General features: G+C 46.7%; 1 protein-coding gene across 7 annotated transcripts in view; it reads right to left on the bottom strand.

Moving 5' to 3' along the window:
- Positions 1-1012: 1012 nt before the first annotated feature.
- Positions 1013-20583, bottom strand: part of ARHGEF6 (Rac/Cdc42 guanine nucleotide exchange factor 6) — a 38963-nt gene continuing 19392 nt past the window's right edge. For 6 of the 7 annotated variants that reach the window (XM_059859529.1, XM_059859532.1, XM_059859535.1 and 3 more), the window contains 14 exons: positions 19889-20011; positions 18451-18589; positions 16518-16577; positions 14247-14393; positions 13299-13385; positions 12250-12328; positions 11247-11380; positions 10842-10967; positions 8083-8103; positions 7180-7273; positions 5970-6059; positions 5162-5261; positions 4285-4339; positions 1013-3363 (listed from right to left, as the gene is read on the bottom strand). In XM_059859529.1, coding sequence (XP_059715512.1) covers positions 3223-3363; positions 4285-4339; positions 5162-5261; positions 5970-6059; positions 7180-7273; positions 8083-8103; positions 10842-10967; positions 11247-11380; positions 12250-12328; positions 13299-13385; positions 14247-14393; positions 16518-16577; positions 18451-18589; positions 19889-20011 — 1396 coding nt within the window. In that variant the 3' untranslated portion in view covers positions 1013-3222. The remainder of the gene's footprint in view (positions 3364-4284; positions 4340-5161; positions 5262-5969; positions 6060-7179; positions 7274-8082; positions 8104-10841; positions 10968-11246; positions 11381-12249; positions 12329-13298; positions 13386-14246; positions 14394-16517; positions 16578-18450; positions 18590-19888; positions 20012-20583) is intronic. The other variant, XM_059859530.1, reaches the window with a different exon arrangement.

Below are 20583 nucleotides of genomic sequence, written 5' to 3'. Positions count from 1 at the left end.
GGGGTTGAGAGTGTAATGAGTTTGCAGGGCACATCAGCAGGACTGGTACAGGGGGTGATGGATGAGCAGTGCTGCCGAAGCAGCAGCATGGACATCTGCTGGGAGAGGTGTTTGCATGGTTCAATACACACTGAGCTCACTAACAAAAAAAATAGATATAGATATAGATATATACATGTTATATATATATATATATATATATATATATATATATATACACACACATACACACCGGGTTGCTCCAAGCCACACGCAACCTCGCCTGGAACCCTACCAGGGATGGGGCAGCCACAGCTTCTCTGGGTAACCTGTTCTAGGGCCTCACCACCCTCATAGGGAAGAATGGCTTTCTAATAGCCCATTTAACCCTGCCCTCTGGAAGTTTTGGACTTCAGTGTTTTTCCATGATGCACCCAAGGCTACTGTTTATTTTTTTCCTTGTTCTTTTTCCTACTCTGAAGGCTGTGTTTGGGGAAGGAGAGGAGGATCCAGCCCTTCTGCCCTTGATCCACCACTTCTGCTGTGGGCTGAGACCACAGACCATGGCATATCTCTAACAAAGAGTTAAAAAACTCCCAGCCTGCAGGAGACGTCCAAGTGGTGGTAGACCAAAGGAAATCCTGTCACCACACCTAATTGCCAGAAAAAAACACACACTAACTAAAAAAAAAATAAAATCTCAAAGAGGCAGGAAGTCACTTTTCTACAGCAACTGCCTGGTGCAGCAGAGCAGTCTGTTTTCCATAAAGCATCCTTGTGAAGAGAGTGCATGTGGGGCCTGAGGGATGGAAATGCATCTCTTGCCCTGGGACCAGGTGCCCTTGGCCTACTGCAGGTATGGATGACGATGGGAGCAACAGTCCAAGTGCCAGCATCACCTTTCACACCAGTATTGCCACCAGAAAATCAGAGAGGTATGATGCTGCCATGGCATTTTGAGGAAATCAGTGATGCACAGAGCAAGCACTGGCTTTGCTTTCATGGCAGAAACACAGGAAGCAGCTCCAAGGGCTAAGAAGTGACTTTTATCCTTTATTTGTTGAAAATGTCAATTAAAAAACTGTTCAAAATAAAAACATGTTAGAAAAGTTGAACTTGCATAAGTAGTTTACAGTAAATAAACCTACATGACAAAGATACACTGGAAGGCAGCTGACACAACATCCATCTAAAGACAGACTCACTGGAACCTATTTACAAAGCACTGTAAACAAAGTAAATATGGAAACATTGCTGTCCATCTGGCATGGCTTCTTTTCCTTTTTATTTTATTTTCTTGTCTTTTTTTGGCTTCTAGCTCTTGAGAAACGCTTGATCCAAAAAGTCCCAGTGTGCCCTCCACCACATTACATCTCACAAACATGCATATGTACATAGCACGGGTTCCAACTGAGCCTGGGGGCAGTGAGGACACATTTCCACCCTCTCCCTGGAGTGTCGGTGGCCCTTGGTTTGCTCTGCATGTCAGCAGCCTAGTCCCCAGGCCAGCTTGGAGCAGGCAGCAGGGCCAGGCAGTACCCAGGGGTCTGGGCATGGCCTCCCCAAGCAGCAGTAAGTGCAGCAAAGGTCCTACTCCTGGAAAACAATTCACAAGCGCAGCAGGGCTTGACTGCTGACCAAATCACTCAACTGTGTGCCCAGGGAGGGATGTGGGGAGCTGCCATCTGGCTGAGCTGCTCTGGGGATGGCAAATGTAGCCAGACCTCTGTTTTGCCCTAGAAATTCTAGAAACCCTTTAAAGAGGGTTTCTTGTTTCACTCCTTGAGATGCTTTGGAGTCTATAGCTCCCAAAACACCATTTGCAATGTCCTGGCTGAATTTTAATGGCAAGGAGAGAGTTGTAATTATTGCCTCTGTTATGTCCTTCACAACCAACAGAATGGTGTGACTGTAATGAGCTGTGGTGCCTCTGCACACCCTGGGACCATGCTGCCCTGTGAGATAAATAAGACATAATTAACAGAAGGTTATTTTTATAATGCTGTTAAGGAAGGAAGGAAGGAAAACACCAGTTCTAAACTAGGGTATAACACCAAATAAGATAAGGAGAGCTGATACATATGCATGTTGCCTGTATGCTGTGTTCAAGGAGCTGTGCAGGGATCTGTGAGGGTGTTGTACATCCTTGCCTCAGGAGCGTTCCAGCTCTTGTCAAAGCATAAATACCTTCCCTATCTCAAGCAAAAGTTCCTTTTCCCTAGCAGAAAGTCCCTGTGGGGCAGTGTGGGGAGAAGTGGCCACTGGAACATTCCCAGCCTTTGGGAAGGAGCAATGGAAAGCATGGAGTGGGCAGAAGGGAGCAGGGGACCAGCACATTTGGGGTTGCTTTTTTTGTCAAGCAGTGTTTACATTTCATATGGAGAAAAGCATGTCCTGCAAGAGGAAGCGCAGCAAAATTATCATCTCCTAGGATACCTGGACATTCAATGTGAAAACAAAGCAGGGGATAGGAATTCTACATCATGCGTAAGAAAAGGGAAGGGGGCAGAACAGCAGTTACCTGTTGTGCTAATCACGAGCTGTAAGGAGGCAGCACTGTGCAAAATACCTTCCTATGCGCTCTGACAGGTGCTCTAGATCTGGCTTTCCCCAAGGAGTTCAAACATCTTCATGTTAATTGCACATTTTAATCAGTATCAAGGCCACACAGGAACTACAGTATTGCTGGGCTCTAGTTCGCTACAGTCAACTAATGGGGAAAAAGAAGACAGATGGGAAAAGCTTCCCCAGTTGTGATTATCTGAAAAGAGGAGCATGTTGCTTTTTTGGTCAATACCACCTCTGCTCAATACCACCTCAGTAATGTTTTCATTCAATAAATAGGTACTGGTGCTTTTGGAAAGAATGAAAGCATTAAAAAGTGCTTAAGCTTCTTCTAGGAAACTGCTGTCCAAGCCTTTGTGAGCAACAATCACTAGCAGAGTTTGTATTTGCTCCCAGTAGCAGGTACAATGAGGTATTAGTTGCTGCAGATGAATTGTGAATCATGGACTGCTTGCTTACTGGTTCAGTTGTGATTGATTGTTTCTGCTTTATTTGCTTACTGGATGGAAGAAAAACTATTTTTTCTCTATGACTTTTTTGTTGAGGGTTTTTTTTTTTTTTGGTAACAAAATACCCCAAACCAACAAAATAAGGAGCAAAAAGAGGCAAAGGATCCAGTTCCACTTCCCAAAAATACACCTGAGGTCACACACCACTGCCAGCAGCTTCTCCATGAATTCAAGCAATCAGGGATGACTTGCGCCCGGTGTCCTCCCTGCCACACTCATCTGTCTGTTTCAGCAGCCTTCTCACCAGCTTCTCCAAGTCCTTCCTGGATTTAAGCTCTTCCTCCAAACATTGTTTCATCCTTTTGTTTTCCTGCAAGGTGAAAAACAAAGGAATTAAGATGCAGTTATGCCCATGTTCTTTATGCAGTGAGGTACTTCCATGTATCTGCTGCTTGATGCCTCAGAGGTGATGAAATAACAGTGACATTTGATAGAAGTTTGTGAGGATGAAGAACGTAAGTGGATCAGACCACAAATAACCCAAGCAGAACCTTACTACCTCACAGACCTGCACAGAAGTTCCCTGACTTTGGGCAGACAGAAACATCCTCCCTGAAACCTAATTTTATCTTGGGTTGAAGAACCCTTTTCCCCTCTGATGGTTTCTCCCACCTCCAGACTTGGGACTGGAGGGAAGAAGACACATTTCCTCTGAGTCTACAAGAACTGGTGTCCACCAGACCCCTATAAAATGAATGGTCAAGATGAAAGAGCTTTTGGAACAGGGGGAAAGTTTTTCATGTTACCACAAAGACCAGCTACTCCTTCCCTCTTGCCTTCCTTAGCACTCAAGCATGGAGGATGAGAGGAAGTGGTCTCCAGCTGCGCCAGGGAAGGTTTATGTTGGATATCAGGAAAAGTTTCTTCATGGAAGGGGTTGACAAACACTGGAACAGTCTGCCCAGGGAAGTAGTGGAGTCACCATTCCTGGGAGTGTTCACAGAATGTGTAGGTATGGCACTTCAGGACATGCTTTAGTGGTGAACATAGTGGTGGTGCTGGGCTGATGGTTGGACTCCATGATCCCAGAGATCTTTTCCAACCTTAAAGATTCTGTGATTCTGTGATTTAGGAAGGTAAACCAGAAAAAAAACTAATGCTCATTTAGGAATTTGCAAGATTGGACCAGCATCAGCAAGACTTTTCCTGGCACCGACCAGCTGAAAATGATCCAGCACAGATTGGCTGGCTGTCACTCAACTCCCAGCACAAACCATCAAACCCAAATTACCTGCTTCAGCTCTTTGACTTCATCTTTCAGTGCATAAACTGTGTCAACAAGGCTTCTGAAAAAATAAAGAAAAAAGAAATTAGAGTTGGTGTGCAGGAAAACAGTGATAGTATGGAAGGTGCTGACAGGAAAGTTGCAGCCAGATTCTGCTTCCCAAGCATCAGGCTTCTGCCTGGGAGGGGACTCTAGAAACACAGCCCAGGAGCATTTATATGCCACTGGTCCAAAACTCAGGGCTCTTTTCTCAAACCTTGATACCTTGTTCTGCTTTGAGTTATCAGCAAAGGTCCGTGACTTTGGCTTCCTTGTTTATGCTATGGCAATAAATAACAATAACTTTAAAGGTGGAAATGCCTGAGTATCTTTTGTAAAGCAGCCTTGGTTCCTTGAGGTTGTGCTGCAAAAAATCAAATGTGAAAGGAACACACTGACTGGGTTGGAAAGGGAGAGGCTCAACAGAGTCACCCAGATGTAAAAGTTACAGAACAGGCTGGGAGCACTCGCAGGCAGGTGCCAGGCAGGCTCCTGAGGGGCAGCAACAGCTCAGTACATCAGTAGTTAAAAAAATAAGAGGCACTTGTTTGGTTCTGTCCTCACTGACCCCACTATCCTACATCTGGATAAGCCATAAAATAGGGATCCAGACTCCCAGAGGAATACAGCCATGTCAGGACAGCTGGGAGGGTGGTCCTGTCCTTAAAAGGGACAAAATAGCCATTGAAATTGTCTGGTGGTTCTTTGCCAGAACTAAGGCAGCAGTCAATGACACCAGGCCTGCTCCTCTATGGAGGCACAGAAGGAGAGGGCATTGGTTTTTAATGCCCTCCCAAAAAGTGACACAGGGATCTATCTGCAAGCGGAGAGAAACCGCACTTACTTTTCCTCTGTGACCGTCTGGCCATTGCTTCGTGTCTCCTCTATGATGATTTTCTCTTCCTCAGGAAGAAGGACTTGAGGGATGGAGTCTTTACGGGAGCCTGAGTACAAGAAATATTCATGAGGGAGAAAAAGGGGTAATCTTCCCTGCTGCCCATGCTACATCAGAGACAGAAGCTCTCATTCTTCCTGCTCCACCATCAGCCTGGGGCAGGCTGGAGATGTCAGCTACATCCCACTAACCCAGAGCTTCAGCAGCAAGTGGAAAAATTTCAAGAGTACTTATTGCACCTAAAGTTACATCATGACTTATAAATGAAACCATTCAACTAGGGTCAAGAGCTCCACAAAGAACCACAGCCTCCCTTTTTTCTATGTACCATTATTTGAAAGTTCACAGATTTAATTGGCTAACATCTCACCAGCAATGATAAATAGTTATATTTCCAGAGGTGAAGATGTTAGATAGGTTCTTATGAAGCAGGTTGTTCTTAAACATGCAGCTGATTGAGAGATAATATTCGTGCTTCCTTTCTAAAGCTATAAGCAACCTGAGATTATCATCAGGTAATCACTGGTGAAATAGCAGTGTCTCATCTGCCCTCCTACCTGCTTCATTCTCTGTGTTTAGGAGAAAAACAATGGCAACTAAACCACTAGGCAGATGAAGCTTCCTTATCTCAAAGATTGAATGCTACAGTTTCCTAGCATGAGTCTTGTTGCTGCATGATGCAACATCTGTTTTTTCCCTAAGGGGTTATCAGTGTTGTGAGCAGAGTAGGAGCTAAATCATGTGTTTGTGTGCCCACCTGAGCTGAGAGCTTGCTGGAAGCCTGCCCCAGTACAGTATGCCTCAATCACCTTCAGGATCTGAGCATCCTCCTCCAGCGCAGCAGTACCTGTAAAACATTGCAAACAACAGCATGCACAAAAAACAAGGTACTCTGGCCCTGTCTCTCCCAGTCTTTGCTCCCAAGCCCCTTAAGAGATCATGCTGTTTCTTTGGCTGACTGCCTCTGGGACTTTGGCCAATCTGTTTTGTGGTCCTTTACATTTTCTGGCCTTTGTGGCATCAAGTACCATGACCAAATGGTGTGAAAACTTATCTCTAGTTGCTCATCTCGGCAAAACTCAGGGGGTGATGCCCTACTTTGGGTGCAGGCAGCACCAGAAGATGGGCAGGCAAAGCAACCCTACTGTGGGAGGTCTGGTACAACAGCACCAGAGCAGGACTTGGAAACATGCAGTGTTAATTTCCAACCATTGCTCAGAGCCATCTTCTCAAGGGAGAGAGCTAATCCTGGAGCTGTGCATGGCAGCATGACCATGGCTTGACCATGGTGGCCATGGCCTTTCATGTAAAGCCCCCAGGGTGTGCCCCAAGTGGGCTCTAGGGAGTTCTCAGGACACTCCTCTTTGAACATCCCTGTTGGGATGGGGGCCTTTTTGATTCTTAATTCCCCATGGACACTGTTCTAGGACATGCTGGCATGGCCAGGTAAGGGTTTGTCCCAGGTGTCAGACATATTATGGTGACTCCTGATGTGCAGTTTAATGCAGTTTTTAACTACTTGGAAGTAGTTCCTTGGCTTCATACTCAGAATAAGACCACCCACAACCCATGACCTTGTGCTAGCAATCACAAAGAGGGTGGTGGCATGTCTAGCAGTCATAATTGGGAGGGGAGGAGGAATCTGTCAGAGGCTGAGGACCAGTGCACTTCCAGAAGTCTCCCATGCTCAGGAGCATGTAGGCTCAGAGTGAGAGCATCCTGTCACATCCTGCACTGCAAGAAAGGGTGTTTTCAAAGTCCCATGGAGATCACTGAGAACACAGAAATCTCCAGAAACAAAAGAAAAATAGCATCACAGAATGGTTGGGGTTAAAGATCATCTAGTCCTAATCCCTGCCATGGGCAGGGATACCTTCCACTAGACTAGGTTGCTCCAAGCCCCATCCAACCTGGCCTTGAACACTTCCAGGGATTGGGCAGTCAAAGCATCTCTGGGCAACACTTACTTTTCCGAATAACAAACTCTTCATCAGATGGTTTTCTCTCAGTTTTCCTTTTTGGAAGAAATTTCTTCATTGTTTTTGGACTTTTGCTAGAATCCTACAGAGAAACAGACTCTTGTGTTTAACCAGAACCAAAGGCAGCTGGAACAGTGGAGCAGCACACATGGGTGCAGTTACCCATGCTACACACAACACTTTAGAAAGCTACAAAGCAGACAGTGACAAAGTTGGGGAAAATTATAGTTTTTGCCCTTCACATGTACCAGTTGTTACCCACTGCTCCCTGGAACAGCAGTGGGAATTGCACCTGCAGGTTTGGACCAGGACAGGCTCCTCTAGTAAATTCAGCTCTTCTCTAAAATCCTTTAGCCAAAGAATTCAAATACATTCATAGCACTTTTAGTTGCTTATGAACTCTGTGGTCTGTGCTAGAAAACCCTAAAATGTGCCTTATTCCATTGACTTAATTACTAATATAAAAGAGTTGGCAAATAGCTCTGCTTCTAAATGCCCACAATTTGAGAGTATAAATCCCATACACAAATATACACAGAGAACAGACAAACACACATAAAGTTAGTGTTTGCTATGACTCCATGAGTAAGAAGCACAAGTTTTTATCTCCTTCACTCAGTTAAAAGTCTTGCTGATTTGGAGAGAATTAGAGTATTAGTAGGTTACATGCGATTGAGATTTAAAGGAGAAGAGGCATGCCAGGAGGTTTAAGTACCAAAACACTAAATCCTTTCTGAGAGTTATCTTAAAATATATTTGCCAGCTGCTACTGACTGTGACCAGAACTTACTGATACAACGAGGCAAAATTAGGGTCATGCAAGCACAAGAAGCATTAACAGGAACAAGCATTCTGTGCCATGACAAGCCAAAGAGATGTATCTACCCTTACCTTTAAGATATAAGACATCCTCTACAATGAATATGCAAAGAAAGAGAAGATGAGTGTGAGAGTCTGATGATTTTTATCACCAAGTCCATTAAATCCACAATTCTAAACCCCATTTCAGTGTTAGTCCTGAGATTAATGCAGCACACCCTCTGTCCTGGTTTTAAAGCACTATCAACATGCAAAGGAGTACGGTGCCATGCAAAACTGAAAATTTACATGTGAGACACAGGATGAGTGGGCATTCATACACTCTAAACACAGAGAACATGCTTCCTCGGTTAGTAGTGGGTGTCTGTGGATGTTGGTTGCCTAAACTGGTGCTTACAACTGCAGGAGCCCCATATGCCTGGCCCCATCCAAGTCCCAGGAAGTGCTCAGGGCCTGCACTCAACACCAATTCTATCTAAGGGCCTCAACCCAGCCTAGTCAGGCTGCCAGGACGCTCTGCCCACCCTGGTGACAATCTCCTGGGACTTCATCTTCTCAAAGGGGACCTTCCATCCTCGCTGAAGACCTGAGCATGTCGGGCATCAGCACTGCAACACCTCCCTGCTTCACTGGCAGGGACAGGGAGCTCCCTGCACATCCTGTGGAAGATTCCATCCCTGGATCCCATCCCTGGGATGCCAGACCCAGGGAGCCACGAGGCTCTCCTGCAGGTCTGCCCAGCAAAGTCCTGAACCCTGATGTTACAAAGTCTTCACCTAATGGAAAGCAGCCAGTTAAAAAAAAAAAAAAAAGTAGTAGAAGAAACGATCTATAAATCATTTTCCCTTTGCTAAACTGAATCCAGACACCCACAGAACTTACCTGTTCTGTCATTTCAAATGATTACTGGAAACAGAACAGGAAAAATACCCAATTTCAATGGAAATAACAAGAGTGCGGTGCCATACACAAGCAGGGTCTGAGGTTTCCTGAGCGCTGGGTACAAGGAAGTGTACAAGACTATGCCATCCTATCCTACACTAGGAGAAGACAAATAAAGTAACACTGGGTGTCTAAAAATCTCAGCTCATTTAATCAAACTATCCCACTCATTTCCCTGCAAGTAACCTTGGAAATTTGTATTCCTTCATTATAACTTCATTATAGGAGGGTGCTTGCATGGAGCTGTCAGCATTGTTTATTTTGTGTTCTACTTTAATTTAAAAAACCTAAAATACAGTGAAATAGGGATTCTGTTTAGGGATTAAGCTTCCCAGAGGGAGAAATGAGACAAATGTGGATCTGCTTGGGCCGGCAACCAAATTTATTCCCCATCTGTCATCACAGACTTGTGTCCATGAGTCTCTCCCTAGGCTCAGGCAGGACTGACTACCAGGCTGTGCCTGCCCAGCTCTGCTGGACATGTTGGCCTTTGGGTTTCTACTGACATGGTCAGTACAGCTTGTTCCCATAGAAGCCACATTGTTGGTCCTATGACATCTTGCAGGATACCATCCAGCATCCTATCCCTTGGGACTCGCTGTGGGCTAAGCCTCTGTGGCAAAAACCTCTCCCCCGCTTTCGACACAGAGAGTTTAATTCTGGTTATGAGTGGCAGGGGACAAGAAACTGCAAAGGACCATGGTATTAATTATACCCCTCAATCTGTCGTTTTTCTCACAGAAAAATTTCTCTTTTACCGCAAGCCAATATTTTTAATTGACCACACAAGCAAGAAAGGGTTTAGCCTCCATAAGGAATTTGGAACATGCAAAGATTATAGGTCATTTTCAGTCTGCTCAGTTGGTATTTAACCAATTTAATTCCCAAACTGAAATGTGTTACTTTACAAATTCTAATAAATAAATGCAACAAGATGCAATGAGGCTACTTAAAACCTCTACCTGGAGCAGCAGACCCACAGTTCTGCCAGCTGCCAAACTCTTCCCAAGTGCTGGGAGGGTTGAGGGGATCCAAGCCCCTTCCCTATCCCCATCCCCACTGGGCAGAAACACTCCCAGGGCTGCTGCACCAAGAAAGGCAGCTGACTCAGACCCAGAGTGCTCACTCAATAAGAGGAACGTTACCTGAGATACTGGTGAGTAATTCCAAAAATTTAGCATGAGGTAGGGAAGGAGAGCACTACAGTTGTGGTGCAGGGTGACAACAGCACTAGGCTGCATTTTGGGTTTTCCCATGCCAGCTCCCAGGCCAGGATTCCTGCAGGTGAAGCCATCCCTCGGCTGCTGCCTCCCAGCAGGACCTTGCTGTGTAACACTCAGGTGGGTGGCAAAGGAGGGTCAAGCCCCACATCCTGCTCCAGCCACCAAATCAGGGTGGAAGACACAAGAAATATGGCTAGGAGTTTTGCCTCTTCCTCATGGTGCACTATCACTTTTCAATCCTGTACCACTGAGCTGCTGCCACAGCTGGAGCTGGAACACATTCCAGCAGGGAGCAGGCCCCTGTCCACATCTCAGACCAAGGCAGGAAGGAGGAGAGAAGGCAGCTCCACCATGGCACTTCCAAAAAACAGGGCTCAAGGGGACACCCAGATGTAGGACTGGTGAAATCCAGCAACTGAGAGTGCTATGGCAGCCAAAGCTAACATCCAGCCTGCAAACATATGTACCCATGAGTCCCGTGTAGCACAAAGCCCAGGACAGCGACCTACATCCATCACAGGACTAGGGCCAAAGTGGCAGAGTAATTTCTCTCAACATCCCCAAAAACCTACATTTCTGTGTCCTTGCTGTGGGATACAAAACCTGAACACAAGGTCTAGGGATTGTGTGAAATCAGGGTCCTGGATAGGCAGGTGGGATTATTACCTCTTTGTAACTCAGTGCTGCTGAAGGTCTGAGTGGAGGAGCAGGACGGAGGCAGCTCAAGCTCCAGGGCTTGAGGATTTTGGGGGGTTCCAGAGGCCCACGGATCTGCCCAGATGAACTAAATGTCTGAGAAAATAGATGAGAAGCAAACCAAGACTGTTAACCACCAAACAAGGCAGAGAATTGGAGGGGGATGGATGAGTGTTGAGAAACCAAGACATCTAAGTTGCAACAAAAATAGGGCAGGATACATGTAAAATGGTACAAGCACAACATGGTTACAAAGCAAAGGGCAGGATGTGTCTTACAGCTGTCATGTTACCTCAGAGTCAGGGTGCTGCTGAAACAGAGAGCTCAGGCAACAGTGAGGAACCCAGGCAGCAGAGGCCAGGAGGTGACACTTACCGAATGAGGGCTCCAGGACTGTGTTTTGGAGACGGTGCTGCATGTCCCTTTGGTCAGCCTTTGCAAGTGGTCAAGCCATTCGTGCAAGTCCTGGCTGGTGCTGCAGGACACAGTGATCCGTTCCGTCATGTTCCCTGTAGCAGAGGGTTAAATAACTGTCTTTAGCAAGTGGTAGACCCAGGAGGAAACACAGGGTGAGATCAGCTCAGCAGAGCAGGAAATGGCTCCTCAGTTTGCACAGTCCAGTGGATCCAAAAAGGTTAGCGCAAAGATAAAAGCATTAATCATTAAGAATCATGAAGGTTGGAAAAGACATCTAAGATCATCAAGTCCAACCATTAAACCAGCACTGCAAGGTGCATCACTAAACCACATCCCTAAGCATCTCATCTACAATGATGATGTGACTGCCCATCCTGCTCAAGGCAACCACTGACAGTGTGGGAGCTGCAATAAATGCTAAGGGAACAAGTAAGATGAATGTGTGAGGATTATTTAATGTTGAAGGTCATTAAACACAATACTTCCGTGATGAACAGGATCCTGACACCAAATACCATCAGCACAAGCAGCTGCACTGCAGCCCAGGCACTGAGCATGAAATGACTGTGTACACCTACAAGTAATGAGATACACTGAAAGGGGAAATGGGATGAAAGGTCCCTCATGACCAGAACCATGTATCTGTCAATAAAGGAGGTGCTCAGAGCTACAAGGCATGGATACCAGATGCAGACAGGGCACACCAGTGCAGAGCAGTGCTACTGGGGCGAGAGATTTGTCCCATACAAAGCACTGTGGTCTCCAAAGGCAGCCAGAGGAAGAGCTCCAGGCACTTGGAGGAGATTGCCTAAGCAGGACAAAGGTGCTCAGAAACTCAGACAACACATGGTAAAAGAGCAGGAGGAAGATCATGGCAGGGGGCTAGTGGAAGGCAGACCGGTACTTCCAGTGGTAACTGCTTGTCCTGGGAGGACTGCCCCAGGCAGAGGGCCCCACTGACCTGTGATTTCAAACATGTGCTCACTCCCTTCAGCATCTTCCAGCTTTGTCAGCATCATTCCTGTCAAAGGCAGCTTTCCCTAGGAGAATTGAAGAGCAGTCAGTGTCAGCAGGTGTTGTTCTGCTTGTTTCTGCTGATTCCTTTCTCTTTGGAAATCACCATTAAAAATTAATTTGTGAAGGCTTCAGACTGCATGAAGAGTCTCCTTTAATGTATGGAACTAGATTTCCCCGCACAACTAGGTCAAACCCCGGAGATGAGGCTCCCATGACAACTGAGTCATCCCCGGCTCATCTGCCACCCTTTCCCTTCATTCAGTGCAAACCTTTGTTACAGTCAAGTCAGAAGGATCAATTTCCCCTGGCTTTTTCTGAAAGTCTTCCCCATCCCTCTGATTTGCATGCTGAACTGCCTGCTCACCTTACTCCCACCAGTGGGTCAAGCCAGAAAACCCAGCCAAATATTTCCCAAATCTTTCTCATCTTCCTTGCTACGACAAATGACACATCAAAAACAACAGCATCCTTTTCCTGGCAGTATCGATGGTTTCAGACAGCTGGAGAAAAATCAAGCTCTCAACAGCCATTGGATGGTATGGAAAATGGCAAAACACAAGAAATGCAGAATTGTATGTAGTACCTCATGGAAAGGAATTTTCATGCACTTTGCAGTGGGCTTTATTAGTATTTTCCAGAGATGGCACAAAACTGAGAGCCAGCTGGCTGGTCGAAACCCTACAGCTGGATCAGGACACCTTACACACAGACCCTACTCTCAAAAACAGCAGGTAGAACAACAGGTTTTGAGGTTTTTGTAAATTTTTTTTTTTTAATTTCATAGCATTCACTTACCAAATGCTGCTTAACCAATTATCAGGACAAAGGTATTGACTACCCTGGCACATGGTAAAGCCAAGCCCTGGTTCCCAGCCTGGGGTGTTTGCATCACAACAGAGAGTTCAAAAATGCAGAGGACTCAAATTTGATAAGAACTATCTGTTTTGTGCTTTTACACCCATCGCCTTGCAAATTCAAACTAAGCAGGCCTACCTGATAGATGAACCCACTCATCCGTGGGCTTGCAGACAGCATCAGCAAAACATTGGAAAATAACAAGAAATACCGTTCCTCTTTCTCCTGGGGGGATAAGAATTTAAGTTAGTCCAGTCTGCAATGCAACACAAGCACCTGCCTCTAGCAAAATGAACCTGTTGCAGCTGGAATCACAGCCCATGAGATTACCCCCAAACCAACTATTCTAGCTTTTTTTTCTTTACAGTATCTCATTTATGTACCAATTTTCCCTGCAGAGATTTCTGTCTGCATCCTGCTAATCCTCTTCCAATCACTGCAGAGTGCCTCAGGAGGCCTTATGCTCCCCAGCATTCCACATCCCAAACAAAAAAGACTTTTGGGACTAGATACTGCGTGGGCTTGTTTTGCAGGTCTTCCCTTCCCAGGGAAAAACTGCAACTGCAAACAATTCAGTGCTAACAGGTACTTTCCCACACTGAGCATGCAGCACACATGGCTTTAGCACCACTGTGGAAGGTCTGTGACAGGCACTGGTGCGATGCATTAGGACTAGTAGGACAAGAATCACTCCAGTTAGCTCCAAAACACAGTCAGCTCCGGGGTGGAGCGTCAGAGCAGCCCCTGTGATGCACATAGGACATTTTCTAGTCATTCTCATTTCTCAGAGTAAGCCACAGGGGAGAAAGAGGGAAATGAATGTGCTATATGATACTGAGATACTTCTTTTTTGAAAAGTGGGCCACCAAAGGCCTGAAGCTAAGCCTACGGGGTGCCTGATTCACTCCAAAGACATGTACAGTCCCATTGCACAGCTCTTCCCAAGGTAAAATTATTTATCAGCATTATTTGTCATCAGTTTGTGGCTTGGAAGGAGAGGAATTACCGCCTCACATCACTTACCCTGGGAGCAAGCGGGTACTCAGACATGAAGTCTAGAGCCAGCAGAAGGAACACCACACTCACCTCACTTCCCCCAGACTGCACCATAACCTGGGACATGTAGATGACGTTTCCCATCATTTTTATGTCCTCTCCTTCCCAACGCTGGATGGATTCAGAAAGGATTTGCAGCTCAAGTTGTTTCCTCTTCCTCAGCTCCTGGCATTGTGACTGGGAATCACAGCAGAGCTTTGTAAGCTGAAGGGCAGAAGCCAACCTAAACCATCCCAGTTTCACCAACAACAACTCACACAGCCCTGTGGGCTCAGGGATGGTCATGTTAGGGATCAGGAAAGCCTACTTTGGCTCCATTACATGAAGTCTGTTAAAAAATCACATTCCAGTGATTTATGAAGTAATGATTACATTCAAATGTCAAGGAAATTGCAAACTGCACTAAGCAAACTTTTCTTTCCAAACCAGCCCTACCTCGAAGAGTTCAGGGTCAAAATTTCCAAACCAAGATGGCTGCACAGTTAAATGTCTTTAATTTTGCTACTGCTTAGAGGGATTTTGCCAGTTTTGGCCAAAGAGCAGAGTTAAACTTGTAGCACTGCAAAGCCCCCACAAGTCAGATGGGTGGATATTTTCTAACCAAAATCTGGGAACCCAAAAGCAGGACTAGGTGGTGCTGTAGATTAGCACAAAAAAGAATCTTCTGAAAATGCTGTTATTTGAAAGACTGCACCAATGCTGGGCAGCTGGGGACTGGAGAAATTCCAGGGAGTGACCAGTATCTCCTCAGCTCTCAGCAAGAGAGGACAATGCTGACTGAACAGAGTCCTGCAAATCCAAGCAATACTTTCTTTGACTGACCCCTCTGCCAACAGGCAAAATTGTTGCAAAGCTAAACCAAGGCTATTTTCACCAACTGCTTGGTTTTTCCAAACCCCTTTATCTGACAGAGATTTTCCTCCTTTCCAATTCACTGACTATCCAGCTCTTCAAAGAGAGGCTGCATTGGGTCTAGATTGAAATCACACACATTTGAACCAAACTGGGGTTTACTCTGGTTCTACAACTATTTTATGTTTTGATGGCTCCCCAAGTGTCTGAATCCAACATTCCCAGGATAAAAATCCAAATATAATCCACAGGAGTTCATCACAGTCTGTGCAGAGGCACCGCTGTGACTCACAGTGGCTCCTTGGTCCCTCCTTGCCTTTGCTTGGGAGCCTTCCTGGTCCTATAACAGGACCACATGCCCATCACAAGGGGCATCTCTGCCTGTCTAACCTCAAATTCACACTGAACCTCTTTAGTTGTGTCATAACGACATTAAATTACTCATCACCCAAGTACACATTTCAAGTAAAACCATCCAGCACTTACGAGATTTCCTAAAGATTAATGACACCTTGTAATTTAAATGAGTTATTCCCCTATTAGCTTCCAGAATAAATTGAAAGGGTGCTGAGTTTCTAAGTAAATGCAACATGATCGCCCTTTCCTGTTTTCTATGAACTTTCTCCTCCCCATCTTTTATCTGCACTGCTAAACACTTGCATCTGTCACAAACGGGTGACATCTGTTGTGCTAAAGGAAGGAAGCTGGACCATATCTGGAGTGGTTATAGTGAAAGGTTCTCTGTGGCTACAAAGCGAGAGAGACTAGAGCTTTTTTCCATAAAAAGCTTTTCCAGGTAAAACCTTTGTGCATATGGATGGCTTTTCCCCCTCCATTTCATCTCAGTGCAGCAGGACTTTGAGGGGTGCAGGCTACAGAGTTCACAGAAATGGATTTGTTATCTCTGACTCATCCATTCTCTCTGTTCCCCACCGACGGCCACAAATTACCACCTGGAGACACAAATTACTGGGATGTGGTCCAAGCCTCCTGATGCCTGTGGAGCAAACCTCAGCAAAACCAAGAGTTACTCCATGGGCTCAATGGGGAACTTCCCATTGGCACCAGCACTTGGGTCTGTCACAGCCATGGTAACCTCTCTCTCAATGAGCAAGGGATGGTCTAGTTTCAGGTGGAAAATGATTAGAGCTTGGAGGCAACAGGACATGAAGGGGACCCTGCTACCACAGTCCACACGTGGCTTTCAGTAACAGAGGAGAAACTTGGAGATCCACCATCTCTGCTCTGGCACCATAGAAACAGCATGTATTTGCCACAGCCAGAGGAGCAGCTCTAGGCTTGAAATGTGAAATTAAGTTTCTTTGTAACCCATCTTTTCCATTCCAAAAGACCTTTTTTCCTAATGAGGAGACAAATGTCAGGCTTGACTCATTCTTTGTGAAATGCAGACCTGAAATGGAGAGCTCTATTTTAAGAATTGCCACCTACCACAAGGGACTTGAAGGATGTGATGGCTTTCAAAACATCTTCATGATCTGCATGCGCCTCCTAGTGAAGGAAGAGCAAATTCCTCAGCCATCAGCAGCAGCAGCAGCACCACCCACCCTGAGCATTAACCCATCCTGAGCATCACCCACTGTTCCACTACACTCAGGACTGAGGATACAGGCAGCATGGTCTTCAGGAGGAGGTCAAAATCTCCCATGTACCTTCCCCACCACCCACTCCAACACGGCATGGCAAAAGGCAGGTATGCAATTTACTGATACCAATTTAATGAGCGTGAAGTGGCAGAGCAAGAGTAGGTATGACCGGACTTAGAACAAGTCTGACTTGCAAATTAAAATCAATGAAAACAGGCAGTGGTGCAGGGTGCACCTTCAGGAAGGAAACTTCCACTGCAGTGCCAGATATTCCAGCCACTGCCCTTCAAGGGTGGAAACCCACCACCATCAAGGGGGCTTCACCTCTGGCTTTAAGAGAGGGCATGTCTGAGCAGAGAGCTCTTGGACCAGGTAAAAGCAGGATGGTGCCCCTCACCTCTGACCCCAGCTGTATGCTAGTACTCTCCCAGAATGTTCTCCTGGATCTAAGGCCCTGCTCCTCACCACTAAGTCCTCATGCCAAGCAAATCATAAGGTGTCTAGGTTGTGATGGACCTGCCCCTGCAGCCTGGCATTGCTCATCTGCAATGTGGGATGAGTGGCTGCCCTGAACACACCCCTGCCCCCTCAGCAGCTCTGCAGCAGTGCAAGGAATGCTGTGGTGTACATCCACACTGCACACAGCCATCCTCTTCCCACAGCATCACAGCTTAAACCTCAGGCCTACCGATTCATGCAACAAAACTCCCACACTCAGCTTAGAAACCAAGACAAATAGGTGACGTGTGTGTCCCCAAACCCACTGCTGAACTGCCTGCAAAGAGTAGGCAAAGAGCTCAATGCATGTCCTGCAAAGAGCACATCACCCCTGCATGGGCATGGTGCCTGCAGCCAGGCTCAGCTCAGTCCCTGCAGCTCAGCTCAGCCAGGTGAGAGGGAACAGGTAGGTCTGGAGTGTGCCTACTCTGCAGGCTCTCATGCCCTCTCCTATGCAGGAACATCCCTGGCTAAAGCATAGAAGTTTTAATCCTTTGGCTTGATTGTAGGTCATGGATAAATGTGCTGAGTTAACTGGTAATTAAAACTGGATGAGGAGAAAAAGGAAACTTGCTTAAAAACAGACTGTTACTTCTTTTTTCTTCAGCCCCTTGCACCACCCCTGAGTTTTGCCTTCCTGTAGCTGTAGTGCACCAGCAGTGAGAAGCAGAGCTCCAGTGGTAGAGATCTCTACAGTCCCTGGGGCAAGAAATGTCCTGAAGCACACTTGCTTCTTGCCAAGGAGTTCTGTGCCCCTGACTGCTCTCCCTGCTCCCAGGGGCTTGCTCTCTACCCCTGTGTCTGTGCTGGTGGTCAGATCCATGTCTGTCTGTGCAGCTCTGCCTCCAGCCAGGAGCACAACGCTGGGGCAAGGGGTGGGAATGTGCCTGCAAGCCACAGGCCAGGCTTAGGAATCTCATCAAATGATAACAAAAACACAGATTTATTCTTGGCTGTGCAAATAAACAGTAGCTGTAGCCCAACCCTAGACTCTGCTTTCACTTGTGCTGGAAATGGCCCATCTTTGAGGAAGGGCTGGGGTGAAGAGCAGGTAATGTGCTTCCACAACATTCCTCAGACTCTTCCACCAGTTTCTCAATTTTAATCTGAAAGGTGGATAATGTCTGGGGAACATGGGATATCTCCTTGGAGATGTGGTAAGTACTTTTAGCCACATGATGCTCAAATACCAAGAGGCAGAGGTGTCTCTTGAAGCCCAGGGAGCAGCTCTGGCAGCATCCACAGGCAGAGCTTGCCCAGCAGCCCCACACCCCACCTACCTCCATGTGCCGCTCCAGCTCCTGCAGCAGTGTCACGTATTTATCCAGCCTCAGGAAGGGTTTGCTGAGGCTTGTGGTCAGGATGAGAATGCCTGGGCTGGCCGCACCTTGGCTCTCCATGAACTTCTCCAGCTCATCACTACAAAAAGAGACAACAAAAAAGAAAAAACAACAAGGAGGGCTCTCAAAGCTGAGGGCTGTGTTTTGCCCATGCTCTCCTGATGGCCAGGGCTCTGCGCTGAGCTGGGCCTCCTTAAAGGCAGCACAAACTCCTCTCTGAGCACCCCCCACCCACTCCATGGAGCAGGCATGGAGCTTCTACCCAAGCAAGACCTTTCTCCTCTGGAAAGCAGGAGAGGATGTCATGTGGCCACAGGTGTTGGAATGCACAGCTCCTGGGGCATTGGTGCCAGCAGCTGGTCCCCCAGCACAGCAAGGTGGTACACGGCCAGGTATCTGGTGGATAGGGAGAGGGGGGAGGCAGTGGGGGGGGCTGCATAGGCTGGTGCTGTGCTGGAGGAGGCTGCAGCAATGCACTGGGACCCTGCTGGAAACTGTGATGCAGGTGTTTGCATGTACATTGCTCCAGAGAACATGGCTTCTGTGTGTCAGCACATTTGCCAAAGCTGATTCTTTGGTTGATTTAGGAAAAGGGGTCAGACTGAGGAATCACATGAATGAGTCATTTGCTGGAGCCAGGCTTGTTGTTACACTGAATTAAAGTTGGATTTCAGCAGGTAAGTAAATACATTGTGAGTTCTCATTGCAGAATGGGAAGACTTGAACACTATGCATGTGGTCCTGGCTTTCCCATCATTGCAGGGAAGACAGCTAACCGGCATTAGGGATGACACAGTTGTAGCATCTTGGCTTGGCACACTCTTGAGCTGGACATCACACAAATTCAAGTGTCTACTCATGTGGGTCACGTTGAAGAAAGATGCTATTAATGTGATCTACTAATGACCCTGAAAATCAACTATTTGGTTGAATAGAAGCTCAATGAATAAACTGGGTAACTGAGTGACTCAATGACCATCCTCCTTCTGCAGTGATGTCCTCCCCACTGGGGTGCCACAGGGGAGCACCCTCCCATCTGTCAGTGTGTGAGCACTTCAGCAGTAGATCTGAAACAGCATCTGGGTTGTTTAGCAAGTAACAATCACAGAAGATGCTACTGCCAAAGCTGAGGCTGCCTGTTTGACCCAAGGTGGGAGTCCTGTGCAAAAAAGGACCTGTGAGATCAGCTCTGAACATGAGCAGTGTGAGTTGCCTTCATGCTGAAGCTGAAAGGCCCAGCTGAAAAGCCCCAAGTCCCAGCAGCAGGAAATACCCTTGACCTATTGTCAAAACATAGGTCAACAGCTATGCCAGGCCAAGTATTAATAACAAAAGTTAACTTTTTAGAGGAGTCTTAATCTCCTTCTCCATCACTCACCTGTGCTGGGTGAGGACATTCACTGCTGAAGGGTGGTTAGCACAGTAGGTCAGGTACAGGGAGCGGAACTGGGGCATCAGGTTCATGAAACAGCCTCCCACACGCTGCTGGTTCTCAGGGAGCCTACAGACACCAACACACCAGCTATGTTAAGCCTCTTGATCTGCACCCTGCAGCTACTGCACCCTCAGGGACATGCCCAGGAACTACCCACTGCTCAGGGACATTCCCAGGCCACCTCATAACTGCAGCACCAAGCAAAATATCCACACCTGCCATCTGGGGAGGAGGAAGAGGGGGATCCTTGGGTGGGTCTGGGTTCCTGTGGTGCAGACAGTGAACATCACAACCCATTATCAGCCTCAGACAACCTGTGACTCAACCTGATATGTCTCACCAGCAGAGCTACAGCTGGGATGATGAGGATGGAACTAAAGGCAGTGTGAGGGTGGGGGGGTACCACTCTCTGGGCTGCCTAAGAATATGAAAAGACAGAGAAAGGAGAAGCCACAGCCTGAATATATTCTCAATATTCAGTCTTTCCCCATCTCTTTTCAGCCCTTAGCTAAGGTTAATTATGCCTGTCAGCTTCCCAGCAGGAAATCATCACTTCTAATAATTTGCTCTTTGCTCCCTGGCAATTCCCATCTTCATACCTGCCAGATCTCCCACCCTGCATGTGCCTGCATCTTTGG

This window comes from Haemorhous mexicanus, chromosome 14, assembly GCF_027477595.1.
Source record: "Haemorhous mexicanus isolate bHaeMex1 chromosome 14, bHaeMex1.pri, whole genome shotgun sequence".
Lineage (NCBI taxonomy): Eukaryota > Metazoa > Chordata > Aves > Passeriformes > Fringillidae > Haemorhous > Haemorhous mexicanus.
This window is presented reverse-complemented; position numbering and strand designations above follow the sequence as displayed.